The sequence below is a fragment of the Atractosteus spatula genome, chromosome 2 (genome assembly GCF_055471065.1).
Source record: "Atractosteus spatula isolate fAtrSpa1 chromosome 2, fAtrSpa1.hap1, whole genome shotgun sequence".
In the NCBI taxonomy this organism is placed as follows: Eukaryota; Metazoa; Chordata; class Actinopteri; order Semionotiformes; family Lepisosteidae; genus Atractosteus; species Atractosteus spatula.
Genome location: NC_142707.1, coordinates 9,212,520 through 9,234,611, shown reverse-complemented (window position 1 = coordinate 9,234,611; position 22,092 = coordinate 9,212,520). Strand labels below are relative to the sequence as shown.

The 22,092-nt window shown below is 45.9% G+C and overlaps 2 protein-coding genes across 4 annotated transcripts in view; one reads left to right on the top strand and one right to left on the bottom strand.

Moving 5' to 3' along the window:
- Positions 1–2,411, top strand: part of ogdhb (oxoglutarate dehydrogenase b) — a 51,357-nt gene extending 48,946 nt beyond the window's left edge. For all 3 annotated transcript variants that reach the window (XM_088904848.1, XM_088904843.1, XM_088904856.1), the window contains one exon: positions 546–2,411. In XM_088904848.1, the coding sequence (XP_088760974.1) occupies positions 546–666 (121 nt within the window). In that variant the 3' untranslated portion in view covers positions 667–2,411. The remainder of the gene's footprint in view (positions 1–545) is intronic.
- Positions 2,323–19,009, bottom strand: pargl (poly (ADP-ribose) glycohydrolase, like). Its single transcript, XM_088904864.1, has 17 exons — positions 18,843–19,009; positions 15,529–16,055; positions 14,515–14,876; positions 13,720–13,836; positions 12,282–12,368; positions 11,610–11,681; positions 11,015–11,101; positions 10,706–10,866; positions 10,079–10,152; positions 9,602–9,668; positions 8,891–8,966; positions 8,658–8,805; positions 8,176–8,254; positions 7,577–7,685; positions 7,389–7,497; positions 5,605–5,733; positions 2,323–5,018 (listed from the first exon to the last, which is right to left on the bottom strand). The coding sequence occupies exons 2-17, from the start codon at positions 16,034–16,036 to the stop codon at positions 4,906–4,908; spliced, it is 2,298 nt and encodes a 765-aa protein (XP_088760990.1). The 5' UTR covers positions 16,037–16,055; positions 18,843–19,009; the 3' UTR covers positions 2,323–4,905.
- Between the last annotated feature and the right edge of the window lie 3,083 nt (positions 19,010–22,092).

The window sequence follows — 22,092 nt, the reverse complement described above, 5'->3', positions numbered from 1 at the left end:
TCTGTGCTGAAGCTCTGGAGCTGTTTTGAGGATTGCGTATGGAAAGCAGTTTAAACATCTTTCCACGGATCCTCAACAGGATTCAGGCTGGGCTACTCAAGGACATTCACTTTTTTTATTCCTAAGCCACTCCAGTGTAGCTCTGACTTTGTGCTTTGGGTCATTGTCCTACAAAAAGGTGAATTTTGTTTTACAACTTTACGACTGAAGCAGGTTTTCCTCTGGGATTTGCCAGAACTTTGCTCCATATACTGCATTTTCCCATTAGTCTCGACAAGCTTACTGATCCCTGCTGTTGAGAAGCAGAATTACAACACAGTGCTGCCAAAATATGTCCGTTCCTCGACCTCAGACACCTTCCAAAGGTGCAAATATTATAGACTGGACCTCAGTCATCTCTGCCTGCTGCTGTATGTTTATCTTTTGATCGCCTCGTTAGCCTGTGGCATGATTTCTTGTGCTATTGTTTGTGCTCACAGATCTTTGTGCCCATAGATCCCTTGTGTATGTGGGCTAACCGTGTGCGTGTGTGTGTTTTCGTGCAGGTATGCGGGTCGTGACCCTGCTGCAGCTCCAGCCACTGGAAACAAAAAGGCTCACCTGCAGGAGCTGAAGCGCTTCCTGGACACTGCCATGGACCTGGGCAGCTTCAAAGGCCAGTCCTAGCCCCCTGCCTGCCAACTCCAGACCCCAGGGTGTGGTTAGGAGGCTCAGCCCCAGCCCTTCCCCGTCTTCTGCCTTCCCTCCGTCCCACACGCAGCTCCTGGACTCCCATACTGGCGCTCAGAGCAACAGCCCTTGCCTGACCCTTTCCCACAGTCCCCTCTCCGCACGCACACGACAGCACTGCCCCCACATCCCCCTGAAAGCCAGCTGCACCCCCACAGCGCCACCCGTCTCCCTACAAGAACGACACCACCCAGTGACACTACAGAACTGCAGCGACCTGTTGAAAACAAAATAAACCTTCTAAGGCAGTCAGCCATCCATGCCAGTGTCGTCTTTAAATGGGGACATTTTTAATAAGCACCGTGTCGAGTACCTGTGTATTCCGAGATAGCTAGCACTGAGTGTCTCCCTCCTATCTTGTCTGAACGCTTGTACCGAAAGGGTGAAACTGCGGAGATTTTCCCCTCCTCCTATCTTGATCGAGAGCCAGGTCAATGAGTAAACAATTTTTCCCCTCATCAGGTCAGCTCAGACATCTTACTGCACCCCTCCATGCGAAGTGGGGAAGGGTGCAAAGGGTGACAGCTCAAGGCTACTGAGTCAGCCTCTGTGCCGTAATGTAATCGTAGTGGCATTTTCACAGTGCGAAGTGGACAACTCAAACCCAATTTGCTGCATGATCACTCGTCTTACGGAATACCCCAAGCCCACTGCCAAAGCAATAATGATGCATTAGTAGGTGCGCAATCCTGATGTCCTGCCTGACTGCATCTGGAATAAGTTAGTCGTCTCTGGGCGTGCAGCAATGACCCCTCACACCCTCCTCCGAGCCGTGCAGTCTGAGCTCTGTATGACCACTACCTGTTCATGCTGTGACATCTGCCACTTCTTCCTCACCACACATTTTCTCTTTTCAGTTTTGTCTTTTTTTTTTGACGTATGTTTGTAGGATATAAAGAATTTGTATGCACAAAAGAGCCTAAACTTAAAAACTCCACAGCTTCAGTAAAATGGAGGGGGAATTGCTGACACTGTACCAGGGTTGTGCCATTAGTTACTTACTGCACCGTCTTCCCTCTGGACTGTTAGTAGTAAACCAAAACAATGTTACAGAGACAGCTGAAAACATTTCTATGTCAGGAGTGCAGCTTGTATACTGTTGTGAAATTATAATCAACTATACAATGAGCCTTTGGCAGGACATGGCGCCATTGATGGAAGCTCGGGTCATGCTGTAGTTTTAAACTGTTTTATCATAGTTGTGATTTTAGAGCCGTTTCTGAGGCCCTGCTTTTGGAAGCTGTAACCTTTGTTTGTCCAATCTAGCCACAGCGGATTGGTCTAATCGCACGGCTGCGCGTCTCGGCAGTGGCGTCAGTTCCCGTCCGTCAGACCTCCTCTGTAGTGAATGGCGGAAATTAAATCGCCGCTGGCTTGTCGTTTAAAAACCCACGCCTTTCCCCATTCCTCCCCCCTCGCGCTCGTCTCCTGCTCTCCGATCTCCCGTGCCAAAACCCAAGGTCATGTTTGACTTTTTATGAAAGGAAAGAATATTTAGGACCTGGAACAAGCGTGAAGGGGAAAAAAAAACCCAATACCTTACAGCGCAAAAACAAAAAAAAATGAGAAAAATAAAATCACCACTCTCCAGGACAAAGTAACTGACTTATTTATTTTCGTATGGGTGATTAAATTTTTCCATTGTATTATTTTGCTTCATTCAATAAAGACTATCTTCTCACTGGAGCTTTTGTGAATTTGTGAAAAATGGCCCTTGACAAAATCCATATACAGATATGTCTAGAAACTGTTCATCTTTATCCCCCTTTTCCCCAGCAGGCACTCTGAACACTTGACAGAGATTTTTTGCACCTCCAAGATGGGACTTTAGAAGGTGAATAATGAATGTCAAGCTATTATGAAAGGAATTCAAATGTTAACTGGCTGAAATGAATGAAGGTGAGAGGTGAATAATAATCCTACTGAAAACCTTTAAACAAGCTTTAAAAAAGAAAGGTAGTCAAGATTTCTCTTCTGCATTTTCTAGACATGACAATATCCCAGCTGTCGGCATGAAAAAGCTGGAAAGAATGATCTTTATAAATATCTGTGCTGAGCTAGGCTGTGGGAGATTAGAGCACCGTCTTTAAATGATACCCGAGTTGTGCTTGATTGTTTCTCCTTTGGCCAAGCTTTTGTGAGAGTGGAGGTTAGCAGAAGCATTTTTAAAGATTTGAATAAAGCACACTGAAAATATTTGGGAGAGAAAAAAATTGCAGTTGCAAATGTTGTAATGTAATTCACTGGAGGAAAGAAGTTAATTCCAAAAATTCAGTTCAATATGTGAAAGTGAAAAGTCATTTTTTCCTCGGTACACACGATTTTAATTATGCAATACAGTAAATAACAGATTTTTACATTTGGCTTTTCATGGTAGAGGCTGCTATTGTGAAGTTTGGATCCTGAGCTACTTCTATTAAAAACAACAGCCTTTTAGTAGCATGGGAGAAATTTTGTCTGGAAGGCACTTGTACAAAAAACTTAACAATCAAGGTGATGTACCATAAATAGTTAGAAGAGGCATTCTTCACGGATGGATCATGGCACAATCTTGAGGCACCAGTGTCAAGAAGGCTTGTGCAGTAGCACAGTCTACTTGTGCAGTAGTACCTTGTTTCAGTATGTTGTTGAAGTGACAGCAATACGACTGCAATTTATCTTCATTCTGAAGGTTGTGTACAGCATGGAAGCTACAAGCCCAAAAACCCAATCTGCTCCTCTCAAGTGGTCATTCCAGTTCTTTGCTTAAAAAGCTCTCAGAGGCTACAGTGAGCCGCTTAACCAGTTTCAAATTCTACAGCAATATATAGGATAACTAATGCACCGAAGTGAACAACAGATATCTTGAAGAGACTTCCAGGATTTGATTGGTTTAATAAAGTGTGGCACAGATTCTCCATACACTACATGTTTCTTGGAGTTTTGTCTTGTATGGCAGGAAGATGGACGTGTGATCCTTTCCTGCCAGACAGCTTGGAGCAGGTTGGACAGTGAAGGAGAGTTCCCAGAAGGAGCCAGCTCCTGTACACCCCCAGCTCGGAGCAGGCTGGATGACATAGGTGAGTGGCCAGAAGGAGCCAGCTTGGAGCAGGCTGGATGACACAGGTGAGTGGCCAGAAGGAGCAGGCTGGATGACGTAGGTGAGTGGCCAGCAGGAGTCAGCTCGGAGCAGGCTGGATGACTTCGGAGAGTGCCCAGAAGGAGCAGGCTGAATGACTTAGGAGAGTGCCCAGAAGGAGCCAGCTCGGAGCAGGCTGGATGACGTAGGTGAGTGGCCAGCAGGAGCCAGCTCGGAGCAGGCTGGATGACGTAGGTGAGTGGCCAGCAGGAGCCAGCTCGGAGCAGGCTGGATGACGTAGGCGAGTGCCCAGAAGGAGCCAGCTCGGAGCAGGCTGGATGACGTAGGCGAGTACCCAGAAGGAGCCAGCTCGGAGCAGGCTGGATGACGTAGACTAGTGCCCAGAAGGAGCAGGCTGGATGACGTAGGAGAGTGCCCAGAAGGAGCTGACTCCTGCATACCTGCAGTGTGCCACGGTCACGAGTGCTGCTCTGCTCTGCTCTGCCCCTGCCATGAATCAATCCTCACTGCTTATGGGCTCAGAAGCCACACACTGAAGTAGTAAACTCCACTGCACCTGCACCAAAACACCAGATCATTGGCTGAAGGAGAACTCTACACTGTTTAGGTGTTACAGGCTGTAACATCACTTCAGTAAGCCACTCGGTGGACTCAGCCCTGATGCACCCTGCAGATCGTCATTTATTTAAACCCACTTTACAGTAGTACAGCACTGTACTTCAGTACAATTTTGTGCAGGATTGTTAAATCAAAAATAAAAAAGGTTTATTCTTTTACTTTACTCGACAAACCCACGGAGAAAAACCTAATTTAAAACAAATTATCATGAACAAAAACACAACAGTAGCTTTCCAATTAGGATCTGGACTCAACCTTCAAGGCCAGAGCTCAGTTGACTATAGACAGACATCATGGCTTTTCCTGTTTAGAGCGCCAAAGTATCTAATCCCGTTTTCACTTAAAAGTTCCAACTACCATTTTTTTAACCAGCTGGTCGACCTTATAAATGTAGAGCTTAAAGTTTAAAGTAAGAAAGTAATACTGCCTCCTTAAGCTCTAAGGAGAGCATCCTCATGTTTAATGCAGTTTATCCTTCCTTAGTGTTTACTTGCAGTTTCCATTATTTTTTGGTAAATGAAATCATACAGTGACCGTCTCTCTCCTTGGGAATATTTTTGGCAATACAGAGTCAGCACACCATACAGTCTCCCTGTGGATAAGAAAGAGGAAAAAGGTTAAATCTTCATGTGTTCCAACACTTTCAACTGCTGTTGAAATGTTCCTGAATTCACAGTTTTAGCTTTGAAATTTCAAAAGAGGTCGACTTTTAACTTTCAGTGGCATTTCTCATTCCATGCAATATGACAGTTTCCCACATTCTCCTGGACAGGGTCACCTTGTCTGGTCCTGGAGAGACCTGCAGGACTTGCAAGTGTTGTAGGCAGCCTTAAATGGTCAATAGATAATGCTCTAAAAAGCATTTTAACATAAATTAAGCAACTGACTGATCCAATTAAGTTATTAATGTGACTCTGTTGCTACCCAAGACCAAGGTTTGACACACCTGTTTTTGTCACTTGAAAAAAAGCTTTTCTTTATCCATGTAGGCTCAAAACCATCATGTCAGACAAAGTTTGTACTTGTGTGCGATATTAATGTGCACTTAATGTATTTAATTAATGTAGCCTTTGCGTTCATGAGGTGGAGAAGAGGGAAGTGCATGGTATGTTCGCATTTTCCAAATGATCAAACCAGCAGAAACCCCACTGGTGGCCAGAGCCTCCTCCCACACTCACCCACAGTGATGCGCTGTTTGGTCAGGAAGCAGTGCATTTCCCTAATCTCCTTCTCCAGAGCACGGTCTTTGTAGGTGAAGTACACTATGCCTCTCTTGGCCTTAGATGCAGCCATGATCTGGATGAGAGCTGAAAAAGGACAGAAAGGACAAAAGCCAGTGAGAGAAGAATGAGAGAGAATGATCAGTGACCTCAGTTCCTCTCTTAACCCCTGCATCTAATTCCATCTAAATTCTTAATCATCGAGGCTTATTAAGAACATATTTTATTAATTGTTTTTTTAAGTAGAATTGCCAGTTCAGCCCACACACGAACTGAAAGAGCCTGTGCAGTAGTGTGCTGTAGCTTGCATCCATCAGAGTTTCTCATCTCCTCTCGTGTTCTCTCTGGTGTGTCGTAGCGCTGGTCCTGGAGAATGTGCTATACATATGAACAAGTCCTCATGTCCAGTGGCAAAAAGACACTTTTTGGCTGCTTAATTGCAGAAAGAGAATCTCCAATTTGTGAGGACATAGACTGTTTAAAATTGAGGATTTAGTCTTGTCTTTCTCTTTTGTTTTATATAAGTCCAAAAGCACACAAAGATAACAGGCAAAGGGGGATTGCTATTGTACTGAGCTACACTCCTGTGACTGAGACAGACGGTTCATGAATCCTGCTGTGCACTAACCTTACACATTGTGTCAGGAAATCAGAGCACCCCGAGTAAACCAATAGGTGTAGAAAGTTAACATGCAAACTCTACACAGTAGGTGTCCCAGCCTAAAATTTAGAAGCAGTAGCACTGCCATACCACCATTGCTGTCAGAATTTTAATATTACACTACTAGTTGTTATATTAACTATTTTTCTCAGTTGAAATGTACTGTCGAGGAATATTTCAGAACTTTGCATCCAGAAGCGGAAAGGTTTAATCTTACAGCAGAAAATCATTTTCCTGCAGGAAGGCAGAAAGAGGACATGAGACCTCTGTCTCCTTCTGCTTCACTGAACATGTGCATCTCCTAGGAGCACCACGAGTTCAGAGGAAAAAAATGCTATCAATTTTGTTTTACTATGTTAGAACCATTACTAGTATTATATGTGCTGCATGAAGAACAGAACAGATGTCCCCTAAGAGTAAATCAAGGACTGGAAACAGCATCCCTAAGGGTTTCTTTTTACCAAAAGCTGGTGTCTCGCATGTGCACGTCTTTTCATTTGCAGAAGAAGTGCTTTAAAGGTGGTGGAAGAAATGGTGTGCAAACAGATGTGACAGCTGTGAAAGTACTGGAGTTGAGCAGCGTCTGTGGGTCACATGAAGAAGCCAAGTGCAGGCCGGCAAGCAAGCACAGGCAGGCCTGGTAAACAGGCTGGCAAAACACAAAGCAAGGAACTAGCACAGGAACTGGGAAGGGAGAGCCCAGAACACCGCCAAGGCAGATCTTAAATAGGCTGTTTTTCACGAGACAGGCTTTGTCGGAAAGTGAGCGAAGCTAGAACTGACTTTCTTCCTGAGCAAGTAGCCACGGCAGCTGAAAGACAGGTAAGGCCCTGCCGTTTGACATAGTAATGCTAGCTTGTTTCACAGCGCTCCAGCAGGGGGCAACGTGACAACAATAATATGGTTCCAGAAGAAGCATGCTTAGCCCTGAACGGCCTTTATTCAGTTCCAGAGAACTGGTCTAGTGTCCTAGGCTCTGAAGAGCCCCTGTGTTTTAATTTCAGCCCAGGCTCACTGATCTCTAGTTGATGGCTGCCAGTAATTAATATAGAACCCTGAACCCCCATCCCATCTCACTCACCTTTGAGGCGAGGGTCACCATGGAAAGCCCCGCAGCCCCAGTTGCCAGTGGCAATGGGGGTGTAGTAGTCTGGGTGTGTTCCACAGTCTTCATAGAATCCACAGTATGCCTTTAACAAACGCGTACACATTAGACACCTGCAGTGCACAGTGGCACCCGCACACACTCCCCCCTGGTCAGGCACCCACCTTATTCAGCTCTCGGGTCACACTGCCCATATTGAACTGTTCACTGGGGTTTTGGAACTTGAGCGCATCGATGGCCACTATTTCTGTACGGAGTCTCATCCACTCGTCTCTGTGTGCATAAAAAGACAGGATAGGATACTTTTTCTGGAGCCTCATCGATCGTTCCTGGACTGCAAAGCCACACTTGTGACCTCAGACGAGTCTCAGGACAAACATGAGGCACAAGGGGAAACTACAGGGAAGTGCTTTCAAAATCAACAACAGGAGGCCCTTTTTTTTTACACAAAGGGAGGTGTGAGTGTGGAGCAAGCTACCCAACCATGCTGTTGAAGCTGATGCCCTGGCTTCCTTCAAGAAACAGCTGATCAATTCCTGTAGCTGTTAACTGCCCTTCTCTGGTTTGTAAGTGTTCTAATGTTACTTTTTTAAGAAACAATTATATCATTGCTGCATGGTTTGAAAACCTTACAATTTACTTCACTTGAACTGCAAAGCTTTATTCACAGCTTAAGTATCCAGGAAAATACTGTGATTAGAAATTGCTGCCATCGATTACATGTTGTCATACTGATCTGTGGAGTAGAATCTAAAAGCGCTACCTTTCCGTGTTGTCTGTGTAAGGCGCTGTCCACCTGTAGGAGTCGCTGTAGCCGGTGTAACAGCTGTAGCGCTGTGCCCCTGCAGAGAGAGAGAGAGGGTCAGGGGGTCAGAAGCCTCTCAACACCCCGAGTGCTCCTGCTCTCCTCCGTCCAGCAGCCTCCACAGCTTTCGCATCAGACTCACGGCAGTGAGAAAGGCTTGATTCAGTTGTCGATAAGAATTCATTTCCCTGGTTTCTGAATGATAAAAAGCCCATCATTTTGTAACAGCAGTTAAGGAGCAAGTGAGACAAGTGCAAAACACACAATCCCTGCTGTGTCCCACCACGGTCCTGTCTCTGCACTTGGCCTCTTCCGTTCTCTCTGTGCCAGTCACTATTTCTGCAATGGCAGCCACACTACTGCACAACGGCACACACACAGGGGACACCTGTGCAGGACAGCAGGCAGGGTCAGCGGTTGGCACTGTGGCACTGGCGCACCTGTGATCCGCAGGCAGTCTCGGTCGCCCAGCTTCTCCGTGAAGAGCCGCGCCACGATCAGCTCGGGGTTGATGAGGAAACGGATCTCCTCCTGGACCAAGCCGTTGCCCAGAACCCCTCCACCCACCAGATTACAAGCAAAGTCCACCTGCGGGCACACACACAGGTCAGCAGGAGGCTGCAGACACGGGGGCACGCTGTGTTGCTTGAAAATGTTCGGGGCCCCTCCCTACCTGCAACATTCCCTCGCCTTCGGTCTCAATGGTGCCGTCCGACTGGACGTGAAGTTTGGAGATCGTGTCGTTACAGCTGAGCAGCAACAGAGGGAGAGAGTCTTTAATGAGTTTTAACAAACTTTCTGCACCTGTCAAAATTCAGGTCTCTATTGCTACTGTCTGTCAGCGCTGTCCTTACATTATCAGGAACGATAGCAGTCCTCGTCATTTCAGTCACCAATAATACAGGTGATCAAGAGTTTAAGGGGAAAGGAAGCTTATCGTACACGTACACATGTCCACTGTTTCCGTCCTGCTGATAAATGTGAGGCCGAAACCCACAAAAAAAAATGTGTTTTCCAAAATGCATTAGTTCCATTACCAACAAGCTTATTCAAACTTGTGGGGGACACTGTGTTTCATACTATCTACACACCACTCTTTAAACAAATGCTTTTTTTCAGAGCAAAACAATAAACACAGCAAAAACGAAGCGAAAACGTGTGAACAAACACTAAAAAAGGCCATTTAACACTGGGCTAATTACGTGTGTTCTTAAGAACAGGCATGTGAACACCCTGCCTCCACACTGTCGCCAGCAAACTGTACATATGAGCTGGGGCGGTTAGTGAAACACTGAAGACCGGTGCTCCCACGCTCACTGACTGTTCACCACTGCGCAGTCCTTCAACTTCCTTGAGCGCCGAAATGTGAGAGAACGATAATTACTGTTGCCATGAGATGTGTTCTGTCAGATGTCGTCTCTCAAAGGTCACCAGGCCACGGGGACATGCCTCTGTGAGGGGTCAATCGAAAAGAACAGGTGTAGTTCTTCACTGGGCAAATGCTTTGGATTAACAGAGAGAAACGTAACCCTGTTCACTACTCCAGTGTCCACTACACTGTCTTCTCAGTGAGGGACAGTAGTTTTTGGTCTGGGACAGAGAGGTGATCAGTGCTGGCTTGTTACATTCTGTAGGCACACAGGTCCATTGCTGTCTTTTTTCGCACACAGAGAACAGGCCCCTGGTGCCTGAGACGCTGGCTGCTGACAAGCAGGATACAATACACACAGAGCCTGTTTCAGAGCCTCTGAATGAGTGCTATTTCTACAAGGGCTCCCTGCAGGAGTGTACTACAGTTGTGAGCATACCTGCCTGCAGCGTTTCTGTGCTGGCAGTGGGGGAGTGGAGATGAACAACATACCTGTCACAGTTCTGAAGTAATGGAAAAGTGTCTGGAGTTTCTGGTGCTTCCGTTCTGAGTACTGTCCAAACAGCCTGCAGGAAGAACACAGTTACAGCATCACCACCCCTCACCCCTGCAGGACCCTCTTTAAGGAGGGCAGGGTGGAAATGAGAGTAAGGCCTGTAAGTCAGGAGACCAGGCCAGGGCTACTCTGCACAAGCAGATCAAAGTCTGAGTAGAAAGGACTGCTGGCAGGATTCACCTGTTGGTAGGATTCACCAGGATGGGCCAAATTGTTTGTAACCTTTCTTATCTTCTTATATCGGGAGTACGAATGCTGGCGATTGAGGTTCACCAGTGGTTGAAAAAGCAAAGGCTGAGTTCCATGATCCTGACACCTCTACTTCGAGTTTTGCTCATAACGTGGGTCCCTAACCAATGTCATTATGAGCTTAGCGCAGGGGATGGAGTAGGAGAATAGGACAACATCATGACACAGGCTCCCAGGATGAACGGACAGCCTCTTTCGAGATACAGCTGCTGATATCGATTTCAGGGAAGGCACTCTGTGTTGTGTGCGTTTGCGTAGTGGTTGCTTGAAACAGGCAAGCAGGTGGCTGTAGGGGTGAATCGCGAGTCACTGACCTGCTGAAGTTGATGTCTGGGTAATTGCTGTACTCGGAGTGCTGTTTGGTGGTGTTGCGGTTGGGGAAGGTGCAGTAGAAGGCGTTGGCCAGCAGGCAGGCGATCTGCTTCTGCGACAGAGTGATGGAGTGATTGTCGCCCTGCCTCAACAAAGGGATCGCCTGCACAGACACGGGGACACCAGCGGCAAGATCGGGTAAGCTGGGAGAACTGACGACAGTCCGCACTCAGACAACAGTACGTTCTTCAGAAAGACTGATGCCGATTTTGAGGAGACATGATCTGGATGCGTCCTTTACTACCCCTTACCATCTGGCACACATCTGGGAGACTGACAGCCAGCTCGGCAATCTTGCCCAGGGTTCGAGAGCAATCTCTTTTGTCCTTGGGAGAGCTCTGTTGAGAGGAAGGGAGAGATCGAAAAGAGTCGGCATACAGTCAGGGCCCAAAGGCGTAGTTTGTCTTATTTTTACATTTTCTGTTGTTTTCGAACCAGTGGAGAGAGTTTTGTTAAGTAACTGACATCTCAGCAGGAAAAGACCCTAACTTCAGGACCAGGGTTGAATAACACAGACCTTTAGAACTGGGGGCAAGAAACGGCTCTAAACAGCTGAAGGAAGTAAAGCTTCAAGTGGAGCACAGAACAGAAGTGTACAGTGTAGTGCAGTACATTATAGAACTATAGTATTTTAAAGTATAGTACAGAAGAAGAATTTACTGAAAGACAAGGAAAACTTAAAGCACATCATGGTGACTGAAAGCCCAGCAGAGTAACAGGTGATGAACTAGAGTATATGACATGAAAGGCTGGTCTATTTACTCAGAGCACTCAGGGCTTGTATCACAGAACACAGCACAAGATGAACATGTAAAGCAGAGTGGAGTGAGTCTGGACTTAACTGACCTTATAAAATTCATGGAGTGCATCAAATGACCATTCATCCTTATAAGATGGATTGTACTTCTTTATAGCCTCCTTCACAGGATAAAGGGGAAAAAGGCATCAGGTGTTGTAGGTCAGCACCCTTTCTGCTTGGGAACTCTGCTGGGGCTCCAAGATCATGTCCAAGTCTTTTTTCTTCACTGCTAAAGGTCTGGGCTCTAATCTTGGCATTATTTCATAATTCAAGTGGTTATACTCTAAACCAAGCAGTTATATACTTATTCAAGCAGTTATATTCTAATTGATCTAAATGATGCTGTTATATACTAATTCAAGCAGTTGTACTTTATATCATGATGTTATATACTAATTCAAGCACTTATATTCTATATCAAGCACTTATGCTCTATATTAAGCTGTTATACTCTATATCAAGCAGTTATAAATAATTCAAACACTTATAATCTACATCAAGAAGTTATATACTAATTTAAGCAGTTATACTCTAATACTCTAAATTGTGCTGTTATATATTGATGACTGATGAGTGACTACACTATATAATGAAGGTTCACTGGCAGGCAGACTCAGGATGATGCCAAACAGCAGCGCGAGTTAGCGTTGCTCCAAACAGCTTCTCTGTGCTGCCCTTATTAATTATGACCCCTTATGCCCAGTTCAGACAGCTCCTACCTCCACATCAGTGACTGAAGGCTCCTTGGGCAGGCGTGACAGTTTTTTCTTAATGGACTCCCAACGTCTGACACTATCACTCATGATCTGAAGGAAAGGACAGAGCCGACATCAAACACTCCCATCTTACAGCGCTCATGGTACAAAATAAAACCGGTTATTTACTGACTTCCTGCCTTTTGTATTCATCCTTAAATCAATACTCTACAGTCTCTTAAGGTTTTCCTCCAAAGAAAGAGAATGTGCTATTCTGAAGTTCAAAATGATGCTCATTAGTCAAGTGTACACACTAAACTGGAGAGACAGTATGAAAAGAAACAAAGGAAATTTTATTCTCCTGAGTTAAAAACACATCATTGCCCACAATTCTACACTGCTGCACACTGAACTTAATTATAGTATATAGTTATTATATTTCTGTGATTTATTATTGGCCACACTTTCTCTAGCAGTTTTACTACAATCTCCCTGACAAAATCAGTCTTAACCATAACAGATGTTTCTAATTAATGTTTATTTTTACTACATCCAGACAAGATCCTGGATCAATAAGATACTAGTAACAGAATGAGCAAGGTGGACTGACTGGCACCCTCTCATCTCATCGGTAATCCTTAAATTTCCTAAAATGCCTTATCCAATTTGGGGTTGCATGGGAACCAGAGCCTCCTGGCAAGCAATGGGAGTAAAGTGGGGTACACCCTGGACTGGACACCAGACCATCACAGGGCACCCACAGACAGACACACACCAGGGCCAATTGTCCCAGAAGCCAGTTAACCTACGAGTATGTCTTTGGACTGTGGGAGGAAACTGGTGCACCAAGAGGAAACCCACACGAACAAGAGGGGAACATACTAACTCCGCACAGACAGCACCCCAGGAACTTAACCCGGAGCCCCAGTGCTGAGACCAACCATTGGGCCACCCATTAATCTTCCCTAAGGTCTTCTAAATCCAAACTTGGGTTTTCCACTTATTCACAGTTTAGCATGCTAAACTGTATATCATTTATAGATTTGGAAAAAAATACTTTGGGCATATTCCTACATACAGGACAACAGTTTAACATCAGGTCTGAAAATGGAAACAGCTGCTTCCTGCAAGCAGCAAATGTGATACCAGATGCCTACAAAGAGAAGAACAGAACATGTTCCCAAATGTAAACTATCAAAGGAATCATTGGACGTACACTTTATACTCCAAAATAAATGTATTATTTAACAAACTGTTAATGTTTCACGCCAAAGCCTTCATCGGGACAAATGTACTTTGTTCACTAAAATCCCACTTTATATAGAAATCCCCCTGCCAACAACATACAACATGAGAGGGGGAAAACCCCTGGTTAAAAACTGGAACAGCCATCATTGAATAAATAGACCAATTTGATTATATAAATTATAATTAAGATTCACAAAATAAAAACATGCCCTACCATGGATTTTTTAGTGTACGTGCTGTGCTCAGAGCAAGGCATTTTCACAAATGCACCATACCAGTGGTCTCTCCCCACCTGGGGTTTCAGTTCTTTCTTGGCCTTAAAAGCATTCACCTACAAAGATGTGGAAAAAAGAAAGATCGTAAAATCCAGTTCAAACACCATTTTACCTGCTTGAACCCAGAGCTTGAGGAGGCAGCTATTCTTAACAATACCGTTTCAAAAAATTCAAGTTAGGTTAGCCTCCAACTTCAAATATTCCTGAGTCTCTGTGGACTTCAGTGGATCAATTTTATCAAATAGCAATTAAGCGCAGGGTGATCCCTCACCTTGAAGTGCTGCCAGTCTTTCCTGGTAATAAACACTACAATACAGGCTGCTGGTGAAAAGGGTATTCCGCTTCACACAAACTCACTGCAGTCAACTACCAAACACTTTCCCCACGGCTATGATCCCCACGTCCACATACGGGGAAAAAGGAAGAGCGGGAAGACTCCTCCCCCCTGCCCCCCTTCCAGCCAATCACATTTTAACACATCACAGGCAGCACAGCTCTGTAACAGTGCATCAGCGCTGATTGGCTGACAGCACCGTGAGCCTGCAAGCTCCCAGGATGCCACAGGCGTCACTGAGATCCCAGAGAACTGACTGACAAACCCGCGATCCCTGGATCATACAGCTCCACCACTCTCAAACCCCACTCAACTACAATACTAAGGAAAAGCAAATACAAGAAGACAGCTCCTCTTATTTCAACAGCAGAAAAAAAACGGCGGTTTCGCATGGCCTTACGTCTATGAGCACGGTTTGTGAATGGCCATAGCAGAGGGGATGGAGAGACATTCTGTGCTTGGGCTTCATCTCTGAAATCCCTGCGCTCTCCTTCCTCGCCGGCGCACCTCTGCCTGAACCCAGGGCCACAGTGTTCTCCTTCTTCTCCTCCCACTCCCTCTCCGCTCCAGCCGAAACTGTCGGACTCTCCCGGCTTTCGGAATTTGAGGAACCCCGTCTTTGACTCGGGGGTTCAAACTCGTGGCCCTGCACCTGACACGCTGTATTGACGTTTATCTGATCAGTGTTGCCTTGATCCCAGGTGAGACAGTGTAACACTTGGGAACTGGTGTTTGCGTGTTGGTGATGTCTCTTAGCCATATCTGCGAAAGAGGGAGGGAAGATTTCACATTGTCTCACACCGCAAAGCGAAGGATCACACAACATGTTTCTGCATGAACAAGCATCCAATAAAGGAAGAAGAGTCATCAGTAACATTTATGTAAAATTTAACAAAAATCATTTCTCTTGAAATGATTTTTCAAGAGATAATCTCTTTAACGGGTCCTTCAGGCACTGGTTGGCAATACTCATCTGTTTCAACTTAAAATACACAGAAGTACGCCTTCACTAAACATGGGCTGTTTAATGTGCCATAAGTGTTGTTATACTAAGGCTGTAAAATTCATACCAAGCTTAGCCATGTTATAGCTGAGCTTCTCCGTATTCACCTCTGAAGGATTCTGCTCGGAAACGTCCATACTTATTCTGCTTAAAACAGGCCCCAGTCCCTCACAAGAGTCTGCTCTGTGAGCGGCCACAGAACAGCGCTGTATGCTGTGATCTCTGGAGAACTTGCTTTTTCAATGTTTGTTTACCTCTCTATTTTTTAAGGACAATGGATTAATGAATCCCAATGGACTGGATTTTCATTCTTCAGCACAAAAGGAAACGCATTGTGTTTTTTAACACCTTCTTATTAATGAAAGCCAGTTATAATTTTTTTTTTAATAAACGGGCAGGTGACAGTGTTACCTTCTCCCTCTCGGTCCTCCATTACTGCCTCGTTCTGTAATGGCATGGCAGAGTCAGCCTCGTGCGCTTCACTCTCTTCCTCCATCTTCTCAGGGTCTTCTTCATTCACCATGGGGCCGCCCATGTGTGATGAGAATAATGGTGGACCAAGAGCTCCATCAGACTTGTTTGCAGACACCTCTCCCCTGCCTTTATCTGCCCTTTCTGCATTTGTAACAATCTGTTTCAGTCTCTTTATCTCAAGCACATGGCTCTTGATTTGTTCCCTCAACTGCTGGTTCTCGAGCAGTAGTCGTTTGTTTTCTTGTCTCAGTTCCTCCTCCTCCTCTCCCATGGTGTCTCGCAGAGAGGAGGAGGCGCTCGTGTCCGCCCCGGGCTGCTCTTCAGAGCTGAAGGTTACCATTTTCTCTTCTGACGTCGGTGCCGTGGGCTGGCCCACTTCCTCCGGGCTCTCAGCTGAAACCTCATTCCACTCTTTGGAAGATGAGCTGTCCTGGATGCTTTCCATGCTAACTGCTCTCAAAGCCCTAGATTTCAATTGAGCATCAATACATCAGGCCTCACCATCCTCAACCTCAGTCTTAGCATGTATAAGTGTGCCTATCTGTTTTGACAATCTACCTGTACTACACATGGGAAACCCTAGCAGGGCCCCCAAGAAGGTTAGGAGTGTTTAGGTGATGCCTGAGAAGGTTAGGAGCGATGAGGGTCTCCCGAGAAGATTGGAACTGTTTGGGTGGTCCTTGAGGAGGTTAGGAGTGTTTGGGTGATCCTTGAGGAGGTTAGAAGTGTTTGGGTAAGCGTTGAGAAGTTAGGAGTGTTTGGGTAAGCTTTGAGAAGTTAGGAGTGTTTGGATGATCCTTGAGGAGGTTAGGAGTGTTTGGGTAAGCTTTGAAAAGTTAGGAGTGTTTGGGTAAGCTTTGGGAAGATAGGAGTGTTTGGGTGGTCCCTGAGAAGTCAGGAGTGTTTGTGTGTTTCCCAAGAAGGTAAGGAGTGATCGGGTGCTCCCTCGGAAGGTTAGAAAGGTTAAGAAACACTGAGCTTGAGGATGCAACTAACATGCAACACAGTTTATTGCCCATTGCACCATTTTTCTTATAAGAAAATACTCAACATGTGGTCCTTTTCACCCTTTAAAATACATGCATGCTCATCTGAGTTCAAAACCACGTTCCAAATGAAGTTTTAGAATTTTGAGTCATAATGACTACATGCTTCAAGTAGTGCCATATTAGTACAATAATCATTCCCATTCTTAAGCACTGTAGAGTAGCCAATGAGCACAGCAACCACACAATGGTCATTATTAATCAAATGATTACATGATTAAACTCACTATTGCTGACACCTTTTCTTAAAAGGAATAAGTTGCATTAAGTCACAGCACATAGGGTTTGAGAATTTCATTCTCTATCATCTTTCCTGCTCGTGTTCTGGACACTCAGAAGAAGACAGCATATTGGTCACTTGATCGCCATTTTGTGGAGAGCTGGATTCATCTCGCTGTCTGCATAGACGCTGGAGGTCCGCATGACAAACACACAGTGTGTCAATACAGTGCGTTTGATGAGAAGGGGCAACAGGATTCACCTAGGGATACTGAGATCCCCGGACGTGATTCAAGTAGGCAGGGTTGACGTAACTCTTCAATGCTGAGTGGAAGGCGGCTGCAGTCTCTGGATTGGCAGACCCTGCAGGTGGTGCCCATCTTTAAGAATCGGGGCTAGAGGGTGTGTCTCACCGATAGGTGATCACACGACTCAGGCCTTCCCGAGGAATTTACACCAGAGTGAAGGAAGGAGACTGTCCGCTGGGTGAACGGCAGGTTGAGGAGGAATATAGTGGGTTCTGCCCCAGTTCTCTCTCGCAGATAATCGAGGTTGACATGGCAGTCTGACAATCCAGCCCGCTTGTTTTGTAGACCTGAGGAAGGCACAGGGCCACATTCCTCAAGAAGTCTTGTGGGAGATGCTGCCATGATTTAGCATGTCATCTGGTCTCTCTACTCTCAGCAGGAGAGATGTGTCCGTGTTGTTGGCGTTAAGGGGAGTTGATTCAGGATGCGCCTGGATTTTCAGGAGCAGGAAATCAATCAGCAGACATGGGTATGGAGAGTTTGCACCCTGGGGGGTCTGGAGGCAGCATCTCCGCTGTGTGCAGGGGATGTTGACTGTCGTGATCTCCACATGAGAGAGGACCATCTGCCCTTTGTAGCAGAGTTCAAGTACCTCAGGGCCTTGCCCACAAGTAGTAGTTGTGGTAATAATAATAATAAAATTCCTGCATTTATTGAGCACTTTCTATCTCAAAGGATCCCAAAGCGCTTTAGATACGGGAGGGGACCCGTTTCTTTCACCACCGAAGAGCAGCCCCCATCTTGGTGACACGCAGCAACACCACTGCACAGCTGATCAGGGAGAGAAGCGAGAAACTGCTTCACCAGCTGAGTTCCCTTTGAAAATGCAGGGCGATTCTGTTGTGCGGTCGGGCGGGCACGCACCGGTGAAAATTAAAAGGAAAGAGCCACCCTTCCCACTCTCAGAAAATAATATCGACAAGAACTGCTCGTGAAAGAAGGGCTCATGAAAAGCGATATATAACACCACACTGACCGAATCACGCTCTCTGACGATTGCTTTGCCCTGAGCTGACGCAGAAGGTTTCAGCCAGAATCTAGATGTTAACATTTGCGGGAGGTATTTTCCACAGTTACGGATGCACTCCCAAACACGTCACGAGCAATCGGAAGAAGTGGACTGCTTTTACTGACTAACGCAGGAAAGCAAATGAAACTCAGACGAGAGGTAAACAAACATTTGGGTAAGCAGACGAATTCGTCTGAATGTATTATTATTATTACAATCATCGACTCCCCTGCGCACATGACTTGCGAGCGCTTATCTATCACTCAGTTTCGTTTTCGGAGAAACGGAAACTTGACCCCTTTCCGATTTGCATTGATAATTTGCTGATCTTTTTTTTAACCACTCCACACAAAATACACAGAATATGTTATTTATCTTTAACACATACAAGTGACGGATCACGAAGAGCCTGTACCGTCGTATTTCAGCATTAAATATGTCACACTCTCTTCAATATTTAACGACCTCTGTTTAGTAATACCAACACCCTACGTCGGGCACAAACAATACAATATTATTAACATCACTGTTAAACAACAGCAGTAGCGGCCACAAAAACAAGCAACATACAAAACACACTGCTATTACTGATACAGATTGTACGTCGTTGCCTGGATGCAGTTAACCGTACAGCAAGAAGTGTCGACTCTCGTATGTCGTAAAACTTACCTGCTTTAATCTATGAAATCGTTTGTATACAAAGAAAGAAACAACGCTCACTGGTCCCTCTTTTGAGCACTAACTCGGATAGCTCTTTCAAAAGTTCTTTCGGTTCTTATGAGACGAAGACACTATGACTACCTCCATACAGCCATTACTGTGAGAGTGCGGCCAATCACAGGCTCGCAGGGGGGCTGGCTTCCAATAGCGAAAGTAACTTCTAGTACGGCGATGTGTTGATGTGCTCGCCGGATAATAGCGGTACAAGATTTAGTTTTCGAAATTCACAGTCAGGGGAGTTGTGTTTTCATCTTAGGAGTACAGGTTCCCCTGGTGGTGCCAGATAAGATTGAATCTTTTAAAACAGCCTTTATAAAGAACTCGTCGACGTTCACTTCTTGACCGAAATCAAAATGTTTTGTTTCAATGAAGGCATCTTCATTCTAAAAAAAAAAAAACCGCTTCGCTTCATCACTATTTTCTCCCCTGTCATACATATAACCAGTCTTATTTGTTTCTTTTTTCAATTACAACGTCATATTATGTAATGATTATAGACTATATGATTATAATTTATGCCGGAACTATTATGCTATTGAGATAGATATGACGCAGTAAAGAAGTGTGTGTGGCAGCAGGTGCTGTTGACTTACGCTGATTTATAGTGGTCGGTGTCTCTGCCACCGGGGAGTATCTTTCTAGTTATTTTAAGTTTCTCCTCAATTAGAGGTCTTCGTAGCTTAGACAGTGAGGTCTCTATCGACAACTGGACCGAAACAACTTTCAGATTCAAAGAGCTGTTCTTTTGGCGTGACCGGCGAATTACAGCCTCGCTTAAGCCGGTCTGCAACAGCAGCGCGGTGCAGACACGCCGTCCGCTCGGACGGTCGTGACCCGCCCCACGCCTCGGAGGTGACACGAGGGATGGCGGGACAGGTTTGCCCGTGTCTGTGCCTGCTTCCGGGTACGGGGGCCGGGCTCCTGAACAGGGGAAGAACAGACGGTGAATCCTTACACCCGGCCGTCCGCATACAGTCAGCATGTTACCAAGACCCGAGCCGTTAGCGCTCTGCCTGCGCCCCACCCGTGACAAGACAAAGTCACTTCAACTGCTCTGAACTCTGGCCTGTCAGGAGGACACGGGAGAGCTGAATTTGGGAGGGGGGACTCGATTTCCACCGCTGGTACCCAGAAGAGGACACCAGGGGGGAGGTCTACAGACAGCAGCTGGAAGCAGGCTCTGGCATCATCTACCTCCCTGGACTCGGGGGAAACAGGATCGATGCGGAGCTTAAGGGAGCACTGTGCTCGGGCTGGCCATTTCTGAACAGGGTGGCCAAAGACCACTATCCCGGAGTCTCAGCCTTGACATCCTTCCGCGGCGAAAGGAGTACGGCAGGTCACAGACCGCAGCCAGTGTCGGAGAGCAGCGCCGTGGACTTTCCTTCTGGGGCAGTGGGGATGTTGGTAAACTGGGGTCCGTGGGCGTTTTTTTTTTGTGCAGGTCAGTGAGTGTGGGGGTACCCTGGTGGGTAATTTGTGTCATGTGCTCCGTGTGGCGCGTATCGGCAGTGATAGACACGGTAACTGCGAAATGGCTGGACTGGAATGCGGTACTACTGTCTGGTCTGTGGGCACTGGTGGCTCTGGGAGATATAGAGAGCCTGTTGCGCGGGGGAAAGGGCGTTAGCATCCCTTTCAGTTGCTTAGTGGCGTGGTTGGCTACAAAGTGTCCTGTTCATTGGGGTCCCTATCCAAACTATATCCGCGACATAGTTTTGTTTTGTCTTGATCCTTCAAAAATTGTTTTGAGTTGTCTTCTAAATATAAAATAAGGATGACGTGCGTTACATTTTTACCAGCCGTTTCCATATGCAGCACTTGGGAAAGCATTCAGAGTTGGAATATTTATGATTGAAGCCCCACCCGAATGTATATTTTAACTAGGTGGTGTATTTAGCGGTATTACACCTGTTGGACGCTAGGTGGTGCCCTGGCATCATGTTCTGAAGGCTTGACCCCGCAAGTACAGTTTGGAACAGATAAGGCGTAACATTCAGTCTGCGCATTTTTTTCCAGGAGAACTGCGGTAGACAGTCGCATATTTTTAGCCCTGGTTACGAAGCGTTTTGCTTGAAATTCCCCAGATAATCACGATAATTCTGAGAACAACATTTCTTTTCAGTGGATGCTGTTGTTTCCTTGTAAACCTAGTGCTAGTTATAGGTAGCTCACCTATTTGTTTGGTCTAGTGGATGGTTTAGTCGAATTGAAGTATTTTAATTTAATCCTTAGGTGAGCGCTCATGTTAAACACCCTTAGTGTTTACCACATGGGGATATATGCAGCTTTAAAAGGATTTAAGCCCCGCCGCTACGTCCCACGACACGCACATATGGTGTTTGGTCTTTGTGTGCCACTTTTCGTGTAACACGAGCAGGGGAGTAACTCTCCTCGTGCATTACACTGCGTTGTCATGGCGATCTTTGTCCTCGCCTCAGTCTGCTGCAATGACGTCATTGGAACGTTGTGCCTTCACGCACTCTCTGCGAAAAAAAATCTCTTCGCTGAACTCAGACTCGGTAGATCAGACGGCCGTGTGTCTTGACATCGCCCATGTTTCCCTTTGCGTTGATCTCTGCCGAATATGCAAGCTGTTTGTATTATCACTAGCCTTCAGTAATATTAAAATAGAAGTAGTGAACGTCGCAAACATCATCTCAAAAACGGGTTTATCTTTTTTTTTTTGAGTGACGCTGATACTGAGTTTCCGTTTGAACGGATTTTAGCGCAGTCACGGAAGTCTATTCCATTTTGAACGATTTGGGGTTTTTTTTGTAGTCCAAGGCTCGCAAGGATGAAATGTACAGCCTTCGCGTACACAGCGCGTACCTTGCAATACTGAGCCGCATGACTGAGAGCAGACAGGCACAGCAACGGTGCTATCACGTCCCTCTTGGCACGTCGTTGTGGGCCTGACGCAGATGCTCAGGCAGAAGAATGAGTAATAGGTTTTTTCCACGCTGAAGAGAGAAAACACAGCGTTTCGGCTTGGAAGCCTTCTTCAGGACACCTGGACACCTGAAGAAGGCTTCACAGCCAAAACATTGTGTTTTCTCTCTTCTCTTTTTCAGCATGGGATAAACCTATTACTTGTTCCTTTGCAGACTACGCTGACGCAGCTCCCCACCTGAACTGCACTGGCAGAAGCCTGGAATGTATGTATGTATAAGCACTACCTATCCTAGTGCATTTCAGA

Excerpts from the sequence above, each read along its gene's own strand:
- pargl (XM_088904864.1), bottom strand. The coding sequence starts at position 16,036 with ATGGAAAGCATCCAGGACAGCTCATCTTCCAAAGAGTGGAATGAGGTT. Across the intron at positions 13,837-14,514 it reads CACAAACCGTGCTCATAGAC|GTGAATGCTTTTAAGGCCAA; the intron begins GTAAGGCCATGC and ends ACATCTTTGTAG. Across the intron at positions 7,686-8,175 it reads TACACAGACAACACGGAAAG|AGACGAGTGGATGAGACTCC; the intron begins GTAGCGCTTTTA and ends TTATGCACACAG.